Here is an 18496-nt window from a genome sequence, read left to right as displayed (position 1 = left end):
GGCCAGGCCGGGGCCGGGGCCTCCCAGAAGGTCTGGCTGCCCAGCCTGAGGCAGGCTCTCCTCCTACAAGAAGCCCTAGTTAAAGCTACTTAGCTGTTATTTCCTTTTCTAATAGTTTTTGTTTTGAGACAGGGTCTCTCTATGTAGTTCTGCCTGGCCTTGAACTCACTATGATAGCCATGGATGACAGAATTTCTGATCCTTCTGCCTCCACCTCTCAAGTGCTGGAAGGACAGGCATGTACCACTGTGCTGGGCTGGGCTTTTAAACCTTAGAGTCAGTTTGGGTTGGGGTGGTAGCCACAGCTGAGGGTACAGTCCAGGGTGTGTGCAATGGGCCCACTTGTCTGAGAGACACGTTCCTGTGTCCCAGCTGTCCCTGCCTCAGTCTCCCCAGCTGGGAATAGGAATCAATGAGGATATAGGCACATACCTTTAATCCCACACTGAAGAAGGCTCTCAAGTTCCAGGACAGCCTGAGCCACGTGAAAGACCCGGTCCCAGTTGGTCTCAAGCAGGCAGTGAACAGCTTACATTCAAGTGTTGGCAAGGTCTAACCCGTTGAATGCCGGCTTGAGCACTAAGGTCATGTCCACGTACCCGGGCAGCTCCTGCTGAGCATGGCTTCGCCTCAAGCTCCAGACTGGAAGCAAAGTCATGGGTCAAAGTTCACCTACACTCCTACACCTGTGCTTGAAACCCTCACAAACTCAAGACTTCAGTCTTCTGAGTCTAGTCTGGAAAACTTACACCCTTGAAAGCCCACGTTGAAAACGCTCTGTCCTCCAGACTCAGACCCTGTTGTTTTGCCTTGACTTTCTGATGGGTTCCCAGGGTCATTATCTAAGCACAGCTCTACATGCAGCCATCCTGGGAGTAGGGTGTGCTCTGTGTGCATGCCTATGTATATCTGTGTTCCACACAGGCTCCTCACAAGTGGGCTAACCTATACACTTCATGGAACAGACTGGGATAGCCTGGCCCTGTGGGGGTTCATGTCTCCAGAAACCCTCAGGCAGGAAGAGGGAGTGGAATCTGTGGCCTCACCTCTGCCTGGCTCATCCTCAGCCTGGCTCAGCAGTGCTCCAGCACCGTCTGGGCCAGGCAGCCTGTGAGGACATAGCTGAGGTTTGGCACTGCTACCTGGCCCAGGGCTGAGTCAGCACAGGGAGGGAGTCTGGTCTCTACTGCAAAAGCAGTTGGGATCTTGGAGGCCTGGGGTTCCCTAGCCCACTCCATCCTTGGGCTTCAGAGGGTGGGATGTGCCCAGTGCACCCAGCTGTGGGCAGCTGGACTCTGTAGGACATAATAGGAGAGACTCTGAAGCCGCTCGTCCCAGCATCCTAGGCTGAGGTGACTGGGGCATGGACACAGGTGGCTCCTTGGAGGTAGCAGTGCCCTGCCTGGTGCATCTGCAGGTGCCCTAGGATGATAAGCACTAGTTAGGTGTCCAGACGTGCTGGGAGGTAAGGGAGGGAATATCTGACTGTAAGGGACAGAGAGAGGGTGTGGCCAGGAAAGCCTGACCTTGGGCCTGATGACAGACAGAGGCATGTTGGCTCTGACTGACACATTGGCTCTATGGCCTGGACAGTGGCCCTGGGTGTGGCCACGTCTGTATCCCCATGTCTACGTCCAACAGCTGGGAGTCCCCTCTCCCCAGGCTGGTCCCCTCCTAATCACCTGCTAATGCCCCCATTTGGGACCTGGGCCTGATCTCTGTTCCCACCCCAAGGCATCATCCCACAGTGGTGCCCCTGTGTCTCCCACTAACTGGAGCCATTGCCTGCCAGGCCAGCTTCAGCCCTCAGGGTCTGAGACCAGGACAGACCCATCCCTGTGGCTGATGAGAGAGACAGACAGTGGGGAAGTGGTGGGTGGCCGCGCCAGGCCCACAAGATCCCTACAGAAGAGCCAGAGATGTTCTGCCAGGACTGAGCTGTGGAGAGGGGGTGCTGGGCCATGTGGGAAGAACAGACCCCCATGCCACCAGAGCAGCATATACTAAAACTGAAGTAGAGCTCATGGGGAGTATAAGGGGGGAGGCAGTGTCTGTTCTGATAAATTGTGTAACTTAGGCTGGGCCAGCAAGATGGCTCAGCAGATAAAGGTGCTTAACGCGCAAGCCTGGAACCCACATGAAGGAGGAAAGGGAAAACCAGCTCCACAAAGTTGTCCTCTGACCTCCATACTCTTGTGATATAAGTATGCCCACCCACACATGAACAAAATGCACAGCGAGAAAGAATAAATTGACCTCTGGAGGTCTCTTATTCTAGAAACTGCTCCCCTATCTCCAGACTCTGTACATTGTGCCAGCCACCTTACCTCCCTGCCAAACCCTTACGCATCCTTCAAGATCCAGTTCTTAGCTGGGCATGGTAGCTCACACCTACCTATTCTGCAGTGCTCGGGGTAGAAGCAGAAAGATCAGAAGTTCAAGGCTATCCTTGGCTGCATAGTGAATTTGAAACCAGCCTGATCTACATGAGGCCCTGTCTCTAAAAACCAAACAGAAATGGTCAGTTGCTATGGTCCCCAGGTTAGAGTGTCCACACTAGCTGAGGCTTTCCGTTATGAAAGAGGACCCAGTCATTCTCCCTAAAAGCTAGTCTTGGGACCCAATACACTCTGTATGCATTAAGCACCCTTAAAGCACATCTAGTCTCCAGGACCACATCAGCAGCATGTGCATGTCTGTTTTACCATTCTTCCTCCTGGATTCTCTGTTTTCAGACTTGTTTGAAGTATTTTACTGGTCCAAGATTCTTCTCTACACCACAGTGTGAGGAATTTTAAGAACCCCTGGTTCTAAAATTATAAAATCTAAAATGTCGGGGGCGGGACATTGGGCCTCCTGTGCCCTGAGCTGACCTCAGGGTGGCAGGACCCAGGTCTCTGAAGGGTCTTGGCCCTGATTCCTCCGCTGTCCCATCCCCCCCCCCCCCCCCCGCTAAGGGGTGCGTCCTGGCAGCCTTGCTGGGGGTGGAAGGGGTGATGGATTTTCCAGAAGCTGTGGCTGAGGTTCCAAGAGGGAGGCTGGGTCTGAGTACCACGGTAGATGGAAGGCAGAGCAGCTGCCACACTCCCTTCTCTCCGAGTCTCAATTTTCTTGTGTCGAAACTGGGGGCAAATGCTGTCCTGTCAGTGAACAGGCAGAGAGGGGAAGAGGTCCACAACCCTCTTGGCCCAGCTAGAGAGAGGCTTCCACTGACCCCACCCCATACTAACAAAGAGACCAGGGCCAGGCCAGTCACCCCCTAAAACCCAGCTGGCAGCTATAGAAGCCCCAACACTTTCTCAACGAAAGGTATTTGGCAACAGGGCCAGACACCTCATTAGGGGCCTGGACTGCAGCAGGCTCCCATTCCTGCTACTGGGGAGCAGCAGTGGTGGGGTTATCCTTGGGCTCTCCCAGGTGGCTCTGACCACAGTTCTGGGTTTTAGAGACAGCTCTAAGCTGCCTGTCTAGTTCCAGCGGAGCCCTGGGGCCATCTCAGAGGCCAGGGGCTGGATTTGCCAGCTTTTTACTGGCCCTTTAGAACCCACATCCCTCAGGGGACAGGAAGGTGTTCCTGCCTTGGGTGAAAATGACCCCTGCCAGGAGGTGCTTGCCGCACGGGGGGGAACATGTGAGTGGCCAGGCCTAAGCAGAGTCTAAAATGGAAAAATCTGTGGGGTGGCTACATGGGGAGGAACTGGGGTCCACAAGAGTTGACCCTAAAGGGGATCCTGTGTGCTTGGCTGCTGCCCAGCCCTCATAGGCTCACACAGCTAATCACCTGCTGCCAAAACTTGCACGGTGGGTAATACAGAAGGGATATATAGGCCCTAGGTGAGGAGGAGCCCCATGCTCCACTCCTTGACAGGACCCTGTTTCCAGGAAGCTGGGCAGACATAGAACTCATTCTTGGGGCTGGGGGTGTGGCTCAGTTGGTAGAGTGCATGCCTAGGATACACCAAGCCCTGGGTTCCATCCCTGCTACTACAGAAACTGGGCACACACACCAGTCATCTCAGTACTGGGAAATGGAGGCTGGAGGCAGGAGGATCAGGTCATCTTGACTACGGTTTTGAGATCGCAAACCAAAATGATCCTTCTTCCAGGGCCCCACTGTCTCCAGGTTGTGAGTTGCAGGGATCACAAAGGGTCTCTGGGAAGCCCCACTCTTGTTGGGACTCACAACTCAGACATCGGTTTCTCTGGAAAATGGGAGCATGATCAGCACACCTGTGCTGTGGAGTCAGCCTGCTTGTCCACTGGAGGGTTTTTTAAATATTTATTTTATGTATGAGTACTCTGTCTGCATATATGCCTTTATGCCAAAAGAGGGCATCAGATCCCTCTGAGATGGTTGGGAGCCACCATATGGTTGCTGGGAATTGAACTCAGGATCTCTGGAAGAGCAGTCAGTGCTCTTAACTGCTGAGTCCCCCACTGGAGTCTTGAGCAGGTCCAGATTCTGCCATGCCCTGACTGCCCATCACCCTGAGGCTAGGAAGGCACCAATGGTGCCTTTAGCTGACATAGTTGGCCATGGTATGGCTGGTTCTCAGCATGAAGGTACCCAGGCCAGCACAGTGGCCTGTGTTGAGGAGGTCCAAGGCAGTAATGGTGGTATGGCTACTACCTGTCCCGGGGGATGTCCTATAGCTCTTGGCCTCTAGCCAGGCCCAGCCAGCAGCTGTGACATAGCTATTGTGTTCTTGGCTCAGGGCCTCTGCTCACAGCCAGGTGCCTGACACAGGTGTAGCATGCCACTTGGGAGGGAGTCCTTGAGCTGCTGAAACACGGGATTCTGTGTGCCTCCAAGCCTTGTTTGGTGGGTTTTGGTTTTCTGAGACGTTGTTGGCTCTGTAGCCCAGGCTGGATAAAAGAATCCTACTGCCTCAGCTGCTCAGTGCTGGGATCACAGCCCTCTCAGCCTCCTCCTTTTCAAAAGACACAACAGGTTGGGAATATAGCATTTTTAATTGAGCCCCATAGCACCTGCCCCCAAGCCGAGGGCATTCCCAAGCACCATGCATCATCCCCCTGCAGCCCTAGCTTCCACTGCATGGGGACCCCAAAGCACCCTTTCCCCACATTCCATGGGGCCAACCTGGACCCCCACTCACACCCACCCACTGGAACTTTATTTCAATAAATATGACCTCAGAACCAAAGCTGGGGCGGAGGGAGTCTCACAAAGCTCACAAACAGGCTGCGACCCAGGGCATCTGAACTCCAGGACAGGGCATGGGAGTGAGCCAGAACCTACCTCAGCAGGAATGAGGCCCAGGCCTCAGGTAATAGTCATGTCCCCACCCCTGGCTTCACCCACAGTCAGACATTCTTTCTGATCACAGAGCCACAGCTGCCTGCCCAAAACTTCACCAGCTCCCGGAGTTTTTGTCTTGACCAAATTCTGGGCAGGAAAGGGGAAAGGAGACCCAGAAGCCTGGGAACAAATGGGGCAAGGCTTTCTGAAGACACCAGAGTCTAAAGCAAGGCAGAGGAGTGAGGTCGTGGACCAGGTCACTGTCCGGGGCGCACGCCGAAGGGGTTATCTCTGGCTTGGGTCTGGGCAACCCGGGAATCGCGGGTGGCCTGACCCATCTCCCTACGGATGTCACCCAGTGCTGATTCCGGGTTCTCCAGCAGCCGCTGGAAGAGACTGGGCCTGGCGGGGGGCTCACGGCACTGGAAGGTGACAGCTGTGCCCGCATCTGCCTTCATCTCCCGGGAGAAGCCGTCGGAGGAGCCGTCGAAGCAGCGGCCGATGGCTATCTCCTTGGCCAGCCGTGGGCTCTGGTCAGTGACCGTATAGACGCCATAGTTGTGGCCCAGCGCGTCGAGTGGAGCGAGCATAGCGAAGGCGGTGAGGTCGTCGCCGTCGGGAGCGAGCGGCGGGTGCCGGGCTAGGTAGTCCTGCAGGAGCGTGTTGACGGCCACGCGGCGGCAGCTGCCTTGCGGGGTCACAGTCACCAGCGTCCTGTCCACCCGGCGCTGATCGAACAGCATGCCGCCGCACTTGAACTCCACACAGGCGGCCGAGGCGCCGGGGCGCTCGGGGTGGCGCACGCTGCGGGTGTCGCGAAGGCCGTAGAGGCGACCGCGCGTGGCGTCGTGGGTGCCGCCCGCGTTGTGCGAGCGCACCATGTACTCCTGCGGGCCCTGCAGTCGCACCTTCAGGAAGCACGCGCGGAACTCCTGCGGGTTGGGCCACCAGGCCAGCAGGTCTCCGGTCCACGAGGCAGGTGCCCCCTCGCGGAACGGCACCACGTCGTACTCGTACTTGTCTGCCTCCACGCGCGAGAATCGGAAGTGGCTGTCGGAGACCGGCGCGTCCTCACAGTCGCGCAGGCGGCGCCACGGATACACGGGCCCGCGCGCCTCGGACTCGCGGCCCGCGCGTGGGCGCGCAAGGTTCAAGCGGAAGCCGGTGCGCTTGAACGCTGGGTCGTCGTGGTCTGTGCGCTGGTAGCCGAGGCGCTCCAAGTAGGGCTGCGCTACGCCCACGGTGGCTGCGGACGCGCGTGGCCGCGACGGCGCGGCCTCCAGCTCCTCGCCGCCCAGAGTCGCGGTCACCAAAGCCGTGTAGGCGTCGGGCCGCTCGGCATCGCAGAAGGCGGGCACGCACGCGCCGTTGGGCCCGGTGACTGCGCTGTCGAAGCGGCCCCACGCGCGAGGGTTGCCCGTGAAGCCGGGCGCGGGCTCCAGGTTGAGCAGCGTCACCACCACGCCCTGCACCTGCTCGGCGGGCGCGAAGCGGTCGGTGCCGTAGGCGCGGACCTTCACGAAGCAGCGGCGCCGCTCAGGCACGTCCAGGTTGAAGAGGCGGCGCTCGCGCACGGTCAGCGCGCCCACGAGGAACGCGCGCTCCTCCCTGCGCACGCGCGCTGCCACCTCCTCGCGCCGGAAGCCGCCTCCCCCAGGCTCAGCCCCCTCCACCTCCCACAGGCCGGTCTCCGGCTCCAGCGACCAGAGCGCCAGAGCCTCGGCGTGGCCCGGCATGCGCACGTGTTCGGCATCCACGCGCACGGCGGCGCGCTCCGCGTGCAGCTGCTCCGCGGAGCCAGGCGCGCGCAGGTCCACCGCGAACATGCCGTAGGTGCGCAGTGGCGCCAGCTCGCCGGAGCTGTCCAGGAAGCGCAGGTCGCTGGACGCCGCGGATGCCGACGCCAGGTCACGAGGGTCCACGAAGGTGACACGCGCCTCTACTGGTCCGACGTAGGGACGGCCGTCTGGGTAGCGGAAGGTCCCGGGCGGCAAGACCAACTCGCCTAGAGCTGGTGCCGCCGCCTCCTCCTCCCTGCCGCCCAGAGGGATTGCACCGCCGCGCCCCGCGTCCAGCAGCACTGCGGCCGCCTTGCGCAGCGCACGAACCTCGAGGTACACGCCGGCGCCGCGGGGGTCGAAGGGCAGCACGCGGACGCTGTCCACGAACTCGCCACTGGGGTCCACGAAGGTCACCACGAGGCGCTCGGTGGCCGGCGGCACCTCGATGGTGAAGTCGCCCTGGTAGGAGGTAAAGCCAATGGGAGCGAGGCCCAGCAGGATGTTGGCGAAGCGCAGGGGCTCCCCAGAGTCCGCAGCCACCACGCGGCCCCTCACCAGCCCCCGACGGGGCGTGCACTTGCGACAGCCACACTCGGCCACCACCTTCACCGGGAGCACGTAGCCGGAGCAGCGGATTTCCCTGCTCTCCAGGCGCAGCACTGAACAGCAGCGAGAGCCTGCGTCCCCACAGCGGGGGGTGGAGCCCAAGGGGCCCGGGCAGCGCGTGTCCGCGCACAGGCCCACGTCTAGGTATGCGGGGCTGTCGCTGGACTGGCCACAGTCGTCCGGAAGCTTGATCAAGTGTTCCTGAGGTCGGGGGTCGCAGGCCGGCTGGCCGGGAGCTGGGAATTCCACACAACCAGGTCAAGGGAGGGGGACTGAGGTTGGGGGCGTGGGCTGGGCTCAGGTGGGGCGAGGGGGGCCGCTCACCCAGCACAGTGAGCTGGGCCGCGCGGGAGCGCACGGTGCCAGCCTCGTTCCAGGCCTTGCAGTGGTACTCCCCTGCCTGGTCCTTACGAAGTCCCCGGAGCTCCAGATGCGGCCCAGACCCGTGCTGTCGCTGGTCCAGCAGGGTCCCGTTGTGGAACCTGAAGAAGGCAGTAGGTAGATGACATTGTAAGGATCTTGGGGATGTTGACCTGACTACTCTGTCACTAGGGCTAGGGAGTGGCTTCCTGAAGTTCAGCCTTCTCCGTGGGCCTCTCTGCACTCTGAACAAAGGAGAAACTGAGGCGGGCATTCATTCTCTCCTAGGAGGTTTTTGTTTTGTTGAGACACAGCTGTGTACCCCAGGCTGACTTCGAACTCTTGATCCTCCAGCCTCTACAGGCGTGGCCCATCAGGCCTGCTCTGTTTTTCTTCTGAGACATGGTCCCACCACCATGTAGCCCACACTACTTCAAGCTCACAACAATCCTAGCTCAGCGCTGGGATCATGTGTTCATCACCACACCTTAGGCTTTTATAAGTACCACAGGGTTACAGAACTCCTACCAACCCAAAGCTGGCCTAGTTCCCTGAGTTTGTGTAGACACTCACCAGGAATATTTCTTAGGCATGGGGGTCCCCGAAGCCTTGCAGCAGAAGGTCACCTTCTGGCCCACCTCTTGCACTTGGGACTCAGGGTGCTTTAACAGGTATGGCTTTCCTGAGGGGATAGGAGATGGCCAAATTCATGACCCTGCTATACCCCAGAGACCCCTTTCCTCCCATTCTCTTAGGGACAGCCTGCCTCACCCTGTACTGTCAACAAGTGAGTCACATCTTGTTTTTTTCCCCTTGGCCTGGAACATCTCTGTCACTCACCCTCATGTTCTTGGCTACAAGGATACTCACCTAACTCTTTAAGGACGATGGTGACCATGGCTGAGTTGGAGCTGTTGGCATGGGCCTGGGCTGTACCAGCAGAGAAGCCATTCATCTGGGCACTGACATTGGCCTGGCTGCCAGCACAGACTCCAGGCACCCGGAAGGTTCCATGGGTGTCACTGGTGGCTACTATGCCAGGTCGGGCTCGAAGGAAGACCCTGGCTCCTGGCAGCTGTCGCCCAGATTGGGTGACCACTGAGCCCAAGAGGATGTGGTCAGGGCACCCACAGGTGTCAGAGCTACACCCTAGGGGAACATGGGGTGGTGGGGGCAAGAGAACTCTTGGGGAGAGCTTTGTACTCAGTCATTCAACAAACATGTAAACCACCGCCTCCCCCACCCCCCATCGATTCCCCTCAGGCTTCAGTGTGGCTGGAGTGAGCCTGGAGACAGGGCACAGCTGGACCAGGGGGAGGAAGCTGGGTCCAGAGATGCAGGGAAGAAACTCCAAGGAAGGGACCCAAGAGGCTGATTCATAAAAGATGGTGAGGACATCCTCAGGAGCACCTAGGTGGGCTGGGAGCCGAGGGGCTGTCTTGGACAACATCTGTCACTTCCAATGCCGCTGCTTCTCCACAAGATGGAAAATTACAGCGGAAACTTGAGAGCAGAGGCACCGGGTGGGGTGGGGTCCCCACCATTGGCCACCCCGTGCCCCCACCCTATGAGGGCCCTGCTGCAGACCATGTTTGTGGAGCCCAGGCCCGAGTGGAATTTCCAGTCCCCTTCTGGCTGGCCTCCTGGCCGGCCCTTGGAGGGCCTGGGCATCATGTCTGCCAAGGTGTGAGCATGTGTCTGCGTGGGCGAGCAGGACAGACAGAAACTGAATGCTGAATGTGTGCACTCAGAGTATGCAACTGGTTTCTGTCTGCACACAAGGCTGTGTGTACACTAGGGGAAATGACCCCTCAAGTCTGCCCATACCTGCCTGGCATCCACCTACCCCCTTTGCATAGTCTGTTTGCAGCGAGTTCAGGGCCTATGATTCTATGCCCAGTAAAATTGCGTTCAGTTATGCGCAGTCACGGCCCAACAGGGCAAAGGAGGAAAGCAGTTGCCAATACTGGACCCTTCTAGGCCGACCTGTGTCCCAAGCTCCTCCACTTACTAGCCTGGCCTTTTCAGGCCCTGCCCTTCGGGGGGCCCCCACTTCAGCTAGTCCAGCCCTCTGGGCTCCTCCGTGTTTAGGCCCCACCTCTGACCGTCCCCTCTTCAAGCCCTGCCCCTCCTACCTGGGCAACGGGACCTCACACACTTCTGTGCCTCCTGGGGGCTCCCGGGACACGTATCCCCAGACGAGCTTTGACAGCTGCGGCGGCGCAGGCGACGACCTGGACCGCAGCTCTTGGAGCAGAGACCCCACGCGCCCCATGCTCCCCACGTGGCCTCTGCGGAGCAAGAGGGAAGATGAGGTGGGGCTGCTCACCCGCCTCCGCAGTGGGCTCTCTGGACTATGCGAGTCCGGTTCCCCCTTCCCCACCCCACCCCCACAGCAGATACTACTGCACAGAGCCCACCTCGGCTCCCTGCCAGGTGTGTTCCTGGTTAGCCCTGCTGTTTCCCATCGGTCTTGAACACAATGGGGGCCCAAGCCATCCCCCAGCACTGAGCTGACCTGGGCCCAGCTCCTCCCCTCAAACCCACAAGGTGATAAGTATGCCTCATCGAAGTCACGCCCACAGGGCCCCATCCAGCCCTGCTCTCACTGGGCTTTACTCCTCAAGGTCACACTTTCTATGTCCCCGCCCGCCCAGGACCACCGGCCGCGCTCTTACCCAGTGGGCAGCGGAAGCGCACATGGTAGTTGGAGCAGCGGCGGCCTCGCGGCTGCTCTCGATTCAAACACCAGAAACCGCGTGCTGGGTTGGCATGTACCCGCTCGCCCACGGAGGCCGGTAGTGCCCAGTCTGTGGTGCGCGCCTCCAGCGCCAGCGGCCGCGGGCACACGCGCGCCGGGCCGTAGTAGAAGCGGATGGCGGCCAAGCTCTCGAAGTCGCCATCTCCTCCCGGGTGGTCCACGTTGAACCACGACGTCCACTCGCTGGCCTCTGCAGGCACCGCGTGCTGAGCCCGGGCCCCCACCTCCCGCTAGCCCCTGCAGCTTGGGGCCCTTGGGTCAGGGCTTCCAGGAGCTGCGATGTCCAAGGACTCCTCACTCTCCCCACCCTCCCCCATAACCCCACCAGGCCCAGGTCACACAGGCCGGTTGCAGAGGCGACTCACCCTCCCAGTCCTCCAGGGCTGGCGAGGGCTGGCTGGGGTCTGGCGGCCGTCCTAGAAGCCCCTGGGCGGCCGCGGCGCGCTCCTCGGTGGAGGTGGCGTCTGTAGGAGTGCAAGGAGGCGCAAGATGGGGACCACTGAGACCCCTTTCTGGTGCAACAAGGGGGTCATGACCATTGCGTTTCATGGCGTAGGGAACTGAACTCTATCCCTGGGGACTGCAGCGCCATCCCCTCGGCTGCTACTCCCATTACTAGCCGCGGGCCCTGAAGCCCTATCCCTCTCCACCGGTTGGGTGACTATGTCCCACTCTGCTCCTCCAAATGTCCATCAAACACAAGTTTAGTCACATGCATTCGGCAGTGCGTCTGCCCGCGGACCGCTGCGTTCTCTTCCTGAAGTTCCGTCTGCTCTACTCTTCCCAGGCTTTCTAGGTGGGGCTCAAGGTACCAACAGAGAAGTACTTGGCTTCTCTGGCCTCCAACTTTCCAAGATGGACTAGGAGGAGTGACAGGTTCAGGCGAACCCCTTTTTCCTGGAGCCCCAGTCTTCTGAGAAATGGGCCTGTCACCAGCCCGCGGGGGGACGGCTCCGACCACTTCACACAGGTTTCGAAACCTGGCGATTTAGGGTTCAAAGCCTTGGCCTGGTGCTCTATCCCGCGAGAGGATGGAAGAGGTCTCTTTCAGCCGCTTTCTGCGAAGCTCGTGAGATGCCTCCCACCCGGTTTTCTGCGTGCAGGGCGGTCGCTCTCGGAGGTCCCGGAGCATCTTACCTCGCGCTCCCGCGAGGTGCGCGACTGCGATGCAGAGAGAGAACAAGGGCAGCGGTGAGGCCATCGCCAGGTCGCAGCGGCTCCGCGAAGCGTTCGGAACCGACTGGGGCGGGTCGGGCGGCTACTAGGGACTGATGGGGGCGGGACGGGGACGTAAGCCACGCCCCTGTAAACCATAAGAGGTTGCTCTTCCTCGATGGCTCATGAGGTGCCTCCGCCCTCAAGACTGCGGTGTTTCCCGCCTTCCCCCTCCGCCTTCTCCACCTGGGTCCTGCGCCGCGTGGGAGGCGGCCTTTGGTCTTAAACTTGAAGTTGCTTCGACGGCTGGAAGTTCTCGTTTAACTCCGGTCTTAAGTACTCTAGGCCACTCCCGACAGCCTGGAAGTCCCTCCCAGGTCTACCCTCTATTCTAGGAAGCTCAACCGCGCGGCTCCTCTCCCCAAGCCCCGAGGGAAGTTCCTTCTCCACCCACCCACCCCTAGTCTAGCGCACAAAGGAGGCAGAGGAAAAGGTGGTGGTGATGTTTATTGGTGCGGGTCCCAGCGCGCGCCAGTTACAGCGCGGCCACGCAGTCGGTGCCGGCATATTTTGGCAGGCGCAGGCCAAACTTGCGGCGCACGTCCTCAGGCACGAACCTGCCGGCCACAAAGTGGTGGCGCCCGGAGAAGCGGCCGGCGCAGCTCTTGGGCGCAGCGAAGGACACTAGCACGTCGGGCTGCACCGCGTCCTTCGCGTCGTCTCCAGCCTCGGCGTCCCAGCCTGAGGGCGGAAGAGGAGGAGCTGGGAGGGCCGCGGCTCCCGGACGGAGTCTGCCCTGTCTCCCTCCAGATCCGGTGCCTCAACCTCGGACACGTGGGTAGCGGTCAGACCTGCTGACCGCAGGACCGCCTCCACCCTCGGATTACAGCGTTTCCTCCGCCTGTCTGGCAAGACCCAGCCTCTGCCTTCTGATCCGTACCTCCCGCCCCACCGGACAGAAGCCGCTTTGCTCAGACCAGACCTTCCTCACTCCCAGCCCCTCGTCTGACTTCGGTCCCCACCCTGTACTGTGACCCGAGACCTCCTCCCTCAGAACTGTGCCCCTACCTCCCCACCAGATTTGATGTCTTTCTCCAGCCTGGGATGTCTTAGCCCTCTGACCCACCCCAAACCATCCAGGAGTCTGTTAACTCTGTCAGGGGACAAGCGCTTCTCTCCTTGCCTCAGGCACTAACCGGAAGCCGCCTGCTCCTCTCTCTGACAAGAGGCTTCCAACTGCAGGGTCCCTCCTTTTTCCCCCGTCCCCCTGCAGCCTACCCCCCCTCCCCAGACTAGATATGCCTTGGTCTTGATCTAGGATGGCTCTGGGGCCCTCCAGCTGGGGACATTTCCACGCAGCCTCCAAAGAGAGCTGGGAGCTGTTAGTCCCTGGCAGGCGTGGTCTCTTGAGGAGTGAGCTCACGTCTGCCCTGTAGCGGGGCCAGCGGTGGGTAGTGCTGGTTTAACTGGGCACTCGGACTTAGAGGACCCTGGGTCACTTGGGGCAGCCACTTGTAACTTCTCCATCCTTAGGATGGGTGTGAAACAGGATGAGGGCAGACATGGAAATTGAGGTTGAGTTGGATAGGGAAAACCTAGGCTAGGGGCGGGGTGGGTGTGTGTGCGCGCGCGCGCGGCGCGCGCAAACGGGGGACACTAAGGCTGGAAGAGGTGGATAGAGAAAACAGGCTAGGGTGATCAGGCTGCCCCTAGGTGGCATGCCTGAGGGGACGTCCAGGCTCACGAGCGGGATGGAAAGCCGCTTCAGCGTGGCCAGCGCTCGCGCGCAGGGCCCGCCCGCCTCCGCTGGCCGCACTCCGGGGCCTAGCACTGCGTCCACCACCAGCCCGTACGCGTCATCGATGAGCCGCACCTGTGGGGGGTGGGGAGGTGTCAGAGGCCTGGATGGCAGACGGCCAGGGCAGAGTCAGAGTGGGCGCAGCTGACCTCGGCGGGCAGGAAAGACAGGAAGGGGATGTCCATCTTCTCGCACTGCGTGGTCAGGTCGCGGTGCAGCGTGTCGGCTGCACGCACCGGGCAGAAGATGCTGGGCTGGTACTCCTGGGGAAACCCGGGTCCGGTGATGGCTGCAGCGGAACCCCAGCCCCAACTCTGTGCTCCCCCTCCCCCCTCCATAGGACCCTGCCACTCACGAACACCCGAAGGTGCCGGGCACATGCCAGCCCCACAGCGCCGTTCTGTTCCGGACCGCACACGACCAGCACCGTCCTCTGCTTGCGCGACAGCGAGGACAAGGGGAACGCCTGCGACATAGCACAACAGGGTGGCTCGATGGTGGGGAAAGTCTGCGTGCAGGGCAGGTTGACTCCACCCGCCAGACTAGGACCCGGCCTCTGAGCCCAGGCCCAGTGAAAAGTGGCGTTATCCGAAGGGAGGTCTGCAACTGGGCAAGCATGGTGCCTAGACCACCTCTGTCTGCCTCGCTCCTGCCTTTACCTCTCTGTATTTCCTGTCTGTTTGCCTTCTATTTCAGAAGCTCAGTCTGCATGGTTTGTTGTGTTATTGTTTGAGAAGTTCTCGCTCAGGGTGGTCTTGAACTTACACCAATCCTGCTGCCTCAGGTCTCCAACTGCTAAGTTGGCAGTTGTGAGCCACCACGAGGGCAGCCTGGACTACCGAAGAGGGCCAGTGAGGTGGCTCAGCAGGTAAAGGAGCTTGCCACCAAGCCTAGGGAGGGACCCGAGTTTCTTTCCTGAGACTCACATGGTGGAAGAACATTGGCTGCCACAAACTGTCCTCCGAGCTCCGCATGTTCACGCTCACACAGGGGCAGGGTAATAAACGCAATTTTTAAAAAATTTAAAAGAAAGGAGAGGCGGAAACAGGCAGTGAGAGGACATACTCTTCCTTGGGTGTCTGCATTTATAACCGAATTGCCCTGCCCCTGTTCACGGAGGACCCCATGGCCAGGCTCAGTGGCCTCACAGCCAGCACCTCTGGCGTCAACACTCTCCTGTCATATTGGGGCACCTCTGGGGTGAAGGTTTAGCTGAGCAGGATACATCTAGTTTGAGTCTTGCTTCAGACCTCATTTGACTACGCTGCTCATCTCGGGACCTGCTTCCTCGTGGGAGCATTTAGGGGTGTTCAGATGGCTGTCAGGTAGGTCATACTTCTAGGGGACCCCGGCCTGCTCTTTGAGGGCCCAAGCCCCACCCTGTAGGTGTTCCCCCATCTGAGTCTTTGGGGACCCCACTTCTGCCTTGTCTGGCAGTGAGCCTGAAAAATGAAGCCTTGCACTTCCGTTTCCCCACCCGAGCGATGAGTTGAAGTAGCCCCAAGCAAAGGGAGCTGGTACCTTCGTCACAGCCACCGCACTGGCGTGTCCGCATAGTTCCACCAGCTGCTGGCGCCCAAAGCGATACTCGTCCAGCAGCTCCCGCTCCAGGGCGGCCGCCTCCGAGGTGCTGCGGGCAGAGTCGTGCAACACGCTGAGGCGCAGAAAGGGAACAGACTCGAGGATGGCTGCCCAGATCTGGCTGAAGGCTCTGGCCAGTCCCGATCCACGAGGAGTTTCAGTGGCGGGTCCATCATCTCTTGCCCACTTTCCCCATCCCACAAGCATGGTTTGAAATGGCAGCCTCAGCCAGAGGCGCGCACTCTGGTGGTGAAAGATACACACGTCGCTCAGCAGTGATGTTTTGTTTCCTTTTTCCTCCCAGAGCTGAGCGACCCAGAATCAGAAGGAAAGATTCTGAACGCAGACTGATTCCCCTGCACCGCATATCCCAGGGTGTCATCGAACCCCCAATTCTCCTCCCTCAGATTTATAACTGGAGTGCACACATACCCTCAAACCTTAAAAGAATTTGATGGGGAAGTGAGCTGATTTTTGACACAGCAATCAATGAGTGAGGAAGGTCTAAAACACTGGAGGGGCAGTGAGTGAGGTTTGTGACAGTGGGTTTTGAAGATTGCAGTTTAGCAGCTCATTCAGGAAAACGGAAGTAGGACCTTCAACTGTGAGAGCCTTGCCGGCCCATCTTCAGGGACAATGAAATTAAGATATCTGAACCTGGCTTTGTAGCCCGTGTCTTTAATCCCAGTACCTAAGAGTCAGAGGCTGGCAGATCTGTGTGAGTTTAAGGACATACATAACATGTTTCAGGACAGCCAGGGCTACATAGTGAGACCCTATCTTTGTTTGCTTTTTGAGACAGGGTTTCTCTGGATCTCGCTCTGTAGACCAGGCTGGCCTCGAACTCACAGAGATCCACCTGCCTCTGCCTCCCGAGTGCTGGGATTAAAGGCGTGGCCACTGCTGTTCGACATGAGACCATATCTTAAAAAAAGAAAATAAAGATTACCTGGCCAGAGAGATGGGCAGCTGGCCAAATGGCTTTACCACCACTTGGCTGAGGGCTGTCTCCAGCTACCTCTAACAGAAGTGAAGAATAGATCACATAATTCATGTTTGTTCAAAAGTCATTAGTAATTTAATGTTGCATATGTGAACACCTGCCAAGCATGTGTGAGGTCCTGGGTTCCACACCTAGCACTAGGGAAAACTTTTTAGAAAGCAATGTCAAGTGAGCACAGGAGCCAGGGCAGAGACTGGGGGCCTCCGCTTGCTGCAGGACAGGTACTCTACAGAACTGGGGTAGGGAAGGGTCTGCTTGGTGCCAACAGTTCTCTCTCCTGCCTTTCCAGCTGTGCACTGGGGAGGGGGTGCCTACTGGCCAGCAGTCACTGCCAAGAGATAAAAGGTAAAAGCAAGAAGTGAGAGCGTTGGAACAAGTCAGGAGGAGCAGGACAGGCAGGCTCAGTGCCCACACCTTTAATCCCAGCACACAGAGGCAAAGGCAGGTGGATCTCTGCATTACAGAGAAAGGCAGCAAGTACCAGGACTCAAGGGCAATGGAGACAGGCAGATTCAAGGTGGAGGATGGGTTTGAGAGCCATCCAAACAGCTACACTTACCCTCAGACCAGAAGCACAGTTTAGGACACAGGCTTCCTGACAGGGGCTAAAAGAGATGGTGGTGGCGGTGGCGGTGGTGGTGGTGGTGGTGGCGGTGCAGCCTTTAATCCCAGCACTTGGGAGGCAGAGGCAGGTGGATTTCTGAGCTGGAGGCCAGCCTGGTCTACACAGCGAATTCCAGGACAGCCTGGGATACACAGAGAAGCCCCCCCACACACACACACACCTACACACAAAGAAAGCAGGCACGGTGAGGGCCCTTAGCCGACTGGCCTCTTAGTGAAATTCTATCTCAAAACAAGTTTGTGGGGCTGAGAGATGGCCGGTGGTTAAAAGCGAGTAGTGTGCTCTTGCAGGCACCTAAGACACCAGCAACCTAAGACACCTAAAGGCACCAGCAACCACACAAGGCAGTTCACAACCACCTGTAACTCCAGCTCCAGGGAGTCCAGCGCCTCTTACCTCCACAGCCACTGTACCACACACACACAGAGGAGACGCCTTAAGTTGGTAAACTGCTTGCCTTGCAAGCATGATGACTTTAGTTTAATTCCCAAACCCACAGAAAAAAACAAAAACCAGCTGGGTGCAGTAGCTGTGCCTGTAACACTCTGGCAAGGTACAAACAGGGCAAGTGTGGAACCCATTGGCCAGCCAATCTAAAAGTCAGTCAACTTTAGGTTCCGTGAGAGACTGCAAAAACTGAGGTAGAGAAACAGAGGCGGACATCTGATGTGGACCTGTGGCCTCCACTGGCAAGCACACACATCACTGTGGAAAGGCTCAGTCCCCACTTTTGCCCTAGTCATGGCTGCCTCTGCAGGGTGGGGGTCTCCTCCTGAGGGGAGGCAGTCCAGGGGAAAACCAAACCAGGGGACAGAGTGGACGAGAGCTCATGGGACCAGCAGGGAAGCCCACCTGCTATTTGGAGGCTGCTATGGGGGAGCGCTCCTCCCCCCAATTCCCTAGGACAGGGACAGCAAGGCTGGGGTCTCTTTTCAGGCCAAATGTTGAGGTCTGAAAAAGGAACTGGGCTGGACAACCCCAAATCATTTCTAGAGGGGCAAGGAACCCTTCATCCAAGGCACCCCAGGTGCTCTCCCCAACACTTCTACCCATCACCATTGCTCATCTGGTGACCAGCACACATGGTCTCTGTGCCCTGAAATGGAGCCAGGGTCACAGCCCCCACCCTGAACCTTCTTGGCTTCCAGTGGCAGTCGATATTCAAAGCTCCTGTGTGACTCCAAGGCCCTCAGGTTGATATCTCAAACCTGGAATGTGGTTTCCCTGGCAACTCGACTTCTGCTGCACCTGCAAGCTCCCAGTAAACCCTAGGGCCCACCCCAGTCATTCCCCTGCCTCCAGCCTGCCACCCTGGCCTCAGCCCCTGTCCCCTGCTGACCTGAGAAAGCGCCTCTCCTCTGGCGCCTCTCCTGGGCCCTTGTCGCTGCATGCACTGCTGCTCATGGCCGCAAAGGCAGGCTGGCTCCACTGCCTTTTAAGCAAGTCCGGTGGGTGGAGCCCTGTGACGGAGCGCCTGATTAGCAGGCCGCTGGGAGGCGCTGCGTGCAGCTATTGGCCAAAGCACAGGGTGACTTAACCCTGAGGTGTCCGGGCAGCAGACAGGTG

The 18496-nt window shown here is 58.9% G+C and overlaps 2 protein-coding genes across 5 annotated transcripts; both read right to left on the bottom strand.

Annotated features, from left to right (window-relative positions):
• Positions 1-5028: 5028 nt before the first annotated feature.
• On the bottom strand, positions 5029-11969 carry Cilp2 (cartilage intermediate layer protein 2). The gene is made up of 8 exons (XM_036166579.1): positions 11906-11969; positions 11134-11232; positions 10686-10958; positions 10143-10298; positions 8878-9156; positions 8581-8689; positions 7972-8129; positions 5029-7883 (listed from the first exon to the last, which is right to left on the bottom strand). Exons 1-8 carry the CDS (start codon positions 11967-11969, stop codon positions 5518-5520), a joined length of 3504 nt encoding a protein of 1167 aa, XP_036022472.1. The 3' UTR covers positions 5029-5517.
• A 443-nt stretch (positions 11970-12412) lies between these two features.
• Positions 12413-18451, bottom strand: Yjefn3 (YjeF N-terminal domain containing 3). 4 transcript variants are annotated; one of them, XM_036166580.1, is made up of 6 exons: positions 18270-18451; positions 15243-15545; positions 14077-14187; positions 13871-13984; positions 13646-13796; positions 12413-12664 (listed from the first exon to the last, which is right to left on the bottom strand). In XM_036166580.1, exons 1-6 carry the CDS (start codon positions 18318-18320, stop codon positions 12459-12461), a joined length of 936 nt encoding a protein of 311 aa, XP_036022473.1. In that variant the 5' UTR covers positions 18321-18451; the 3' UTR covers positions 12413-12458. The 4 variants fall into 4 exon arrangements, with proteins under 4 accessions (XP_036022473.1, XP_036022475.1, XP_036022476.1 ...); XM_036166582.1 differs by having other exon boundaries at positions 15243-15432; XM_036166583.1 differs by having other exon boundaries at positions 15243-15351.
• Positions 18452-18496: the final 45 nt, after the last annotated feature.

The sequence above is a fragment of the Onychomys torridus genome, chromosome 17, assembly GCF_903995425.1.
Source record: "Onychomys torridus chromosome 17, mOncTor1.1, whole genome shotgun sequence".
NCBI lineage: Eukaryota > Metazoa > Chordata > Mammalia > Rodentia > Cricetidae > Onychomys > Onychomys torridus.
The sequence above is the reverse complement of the archived record's forward strand: the minus strand, read 5'-3'. Positions and strand labels throughout refer to the sequence as shown.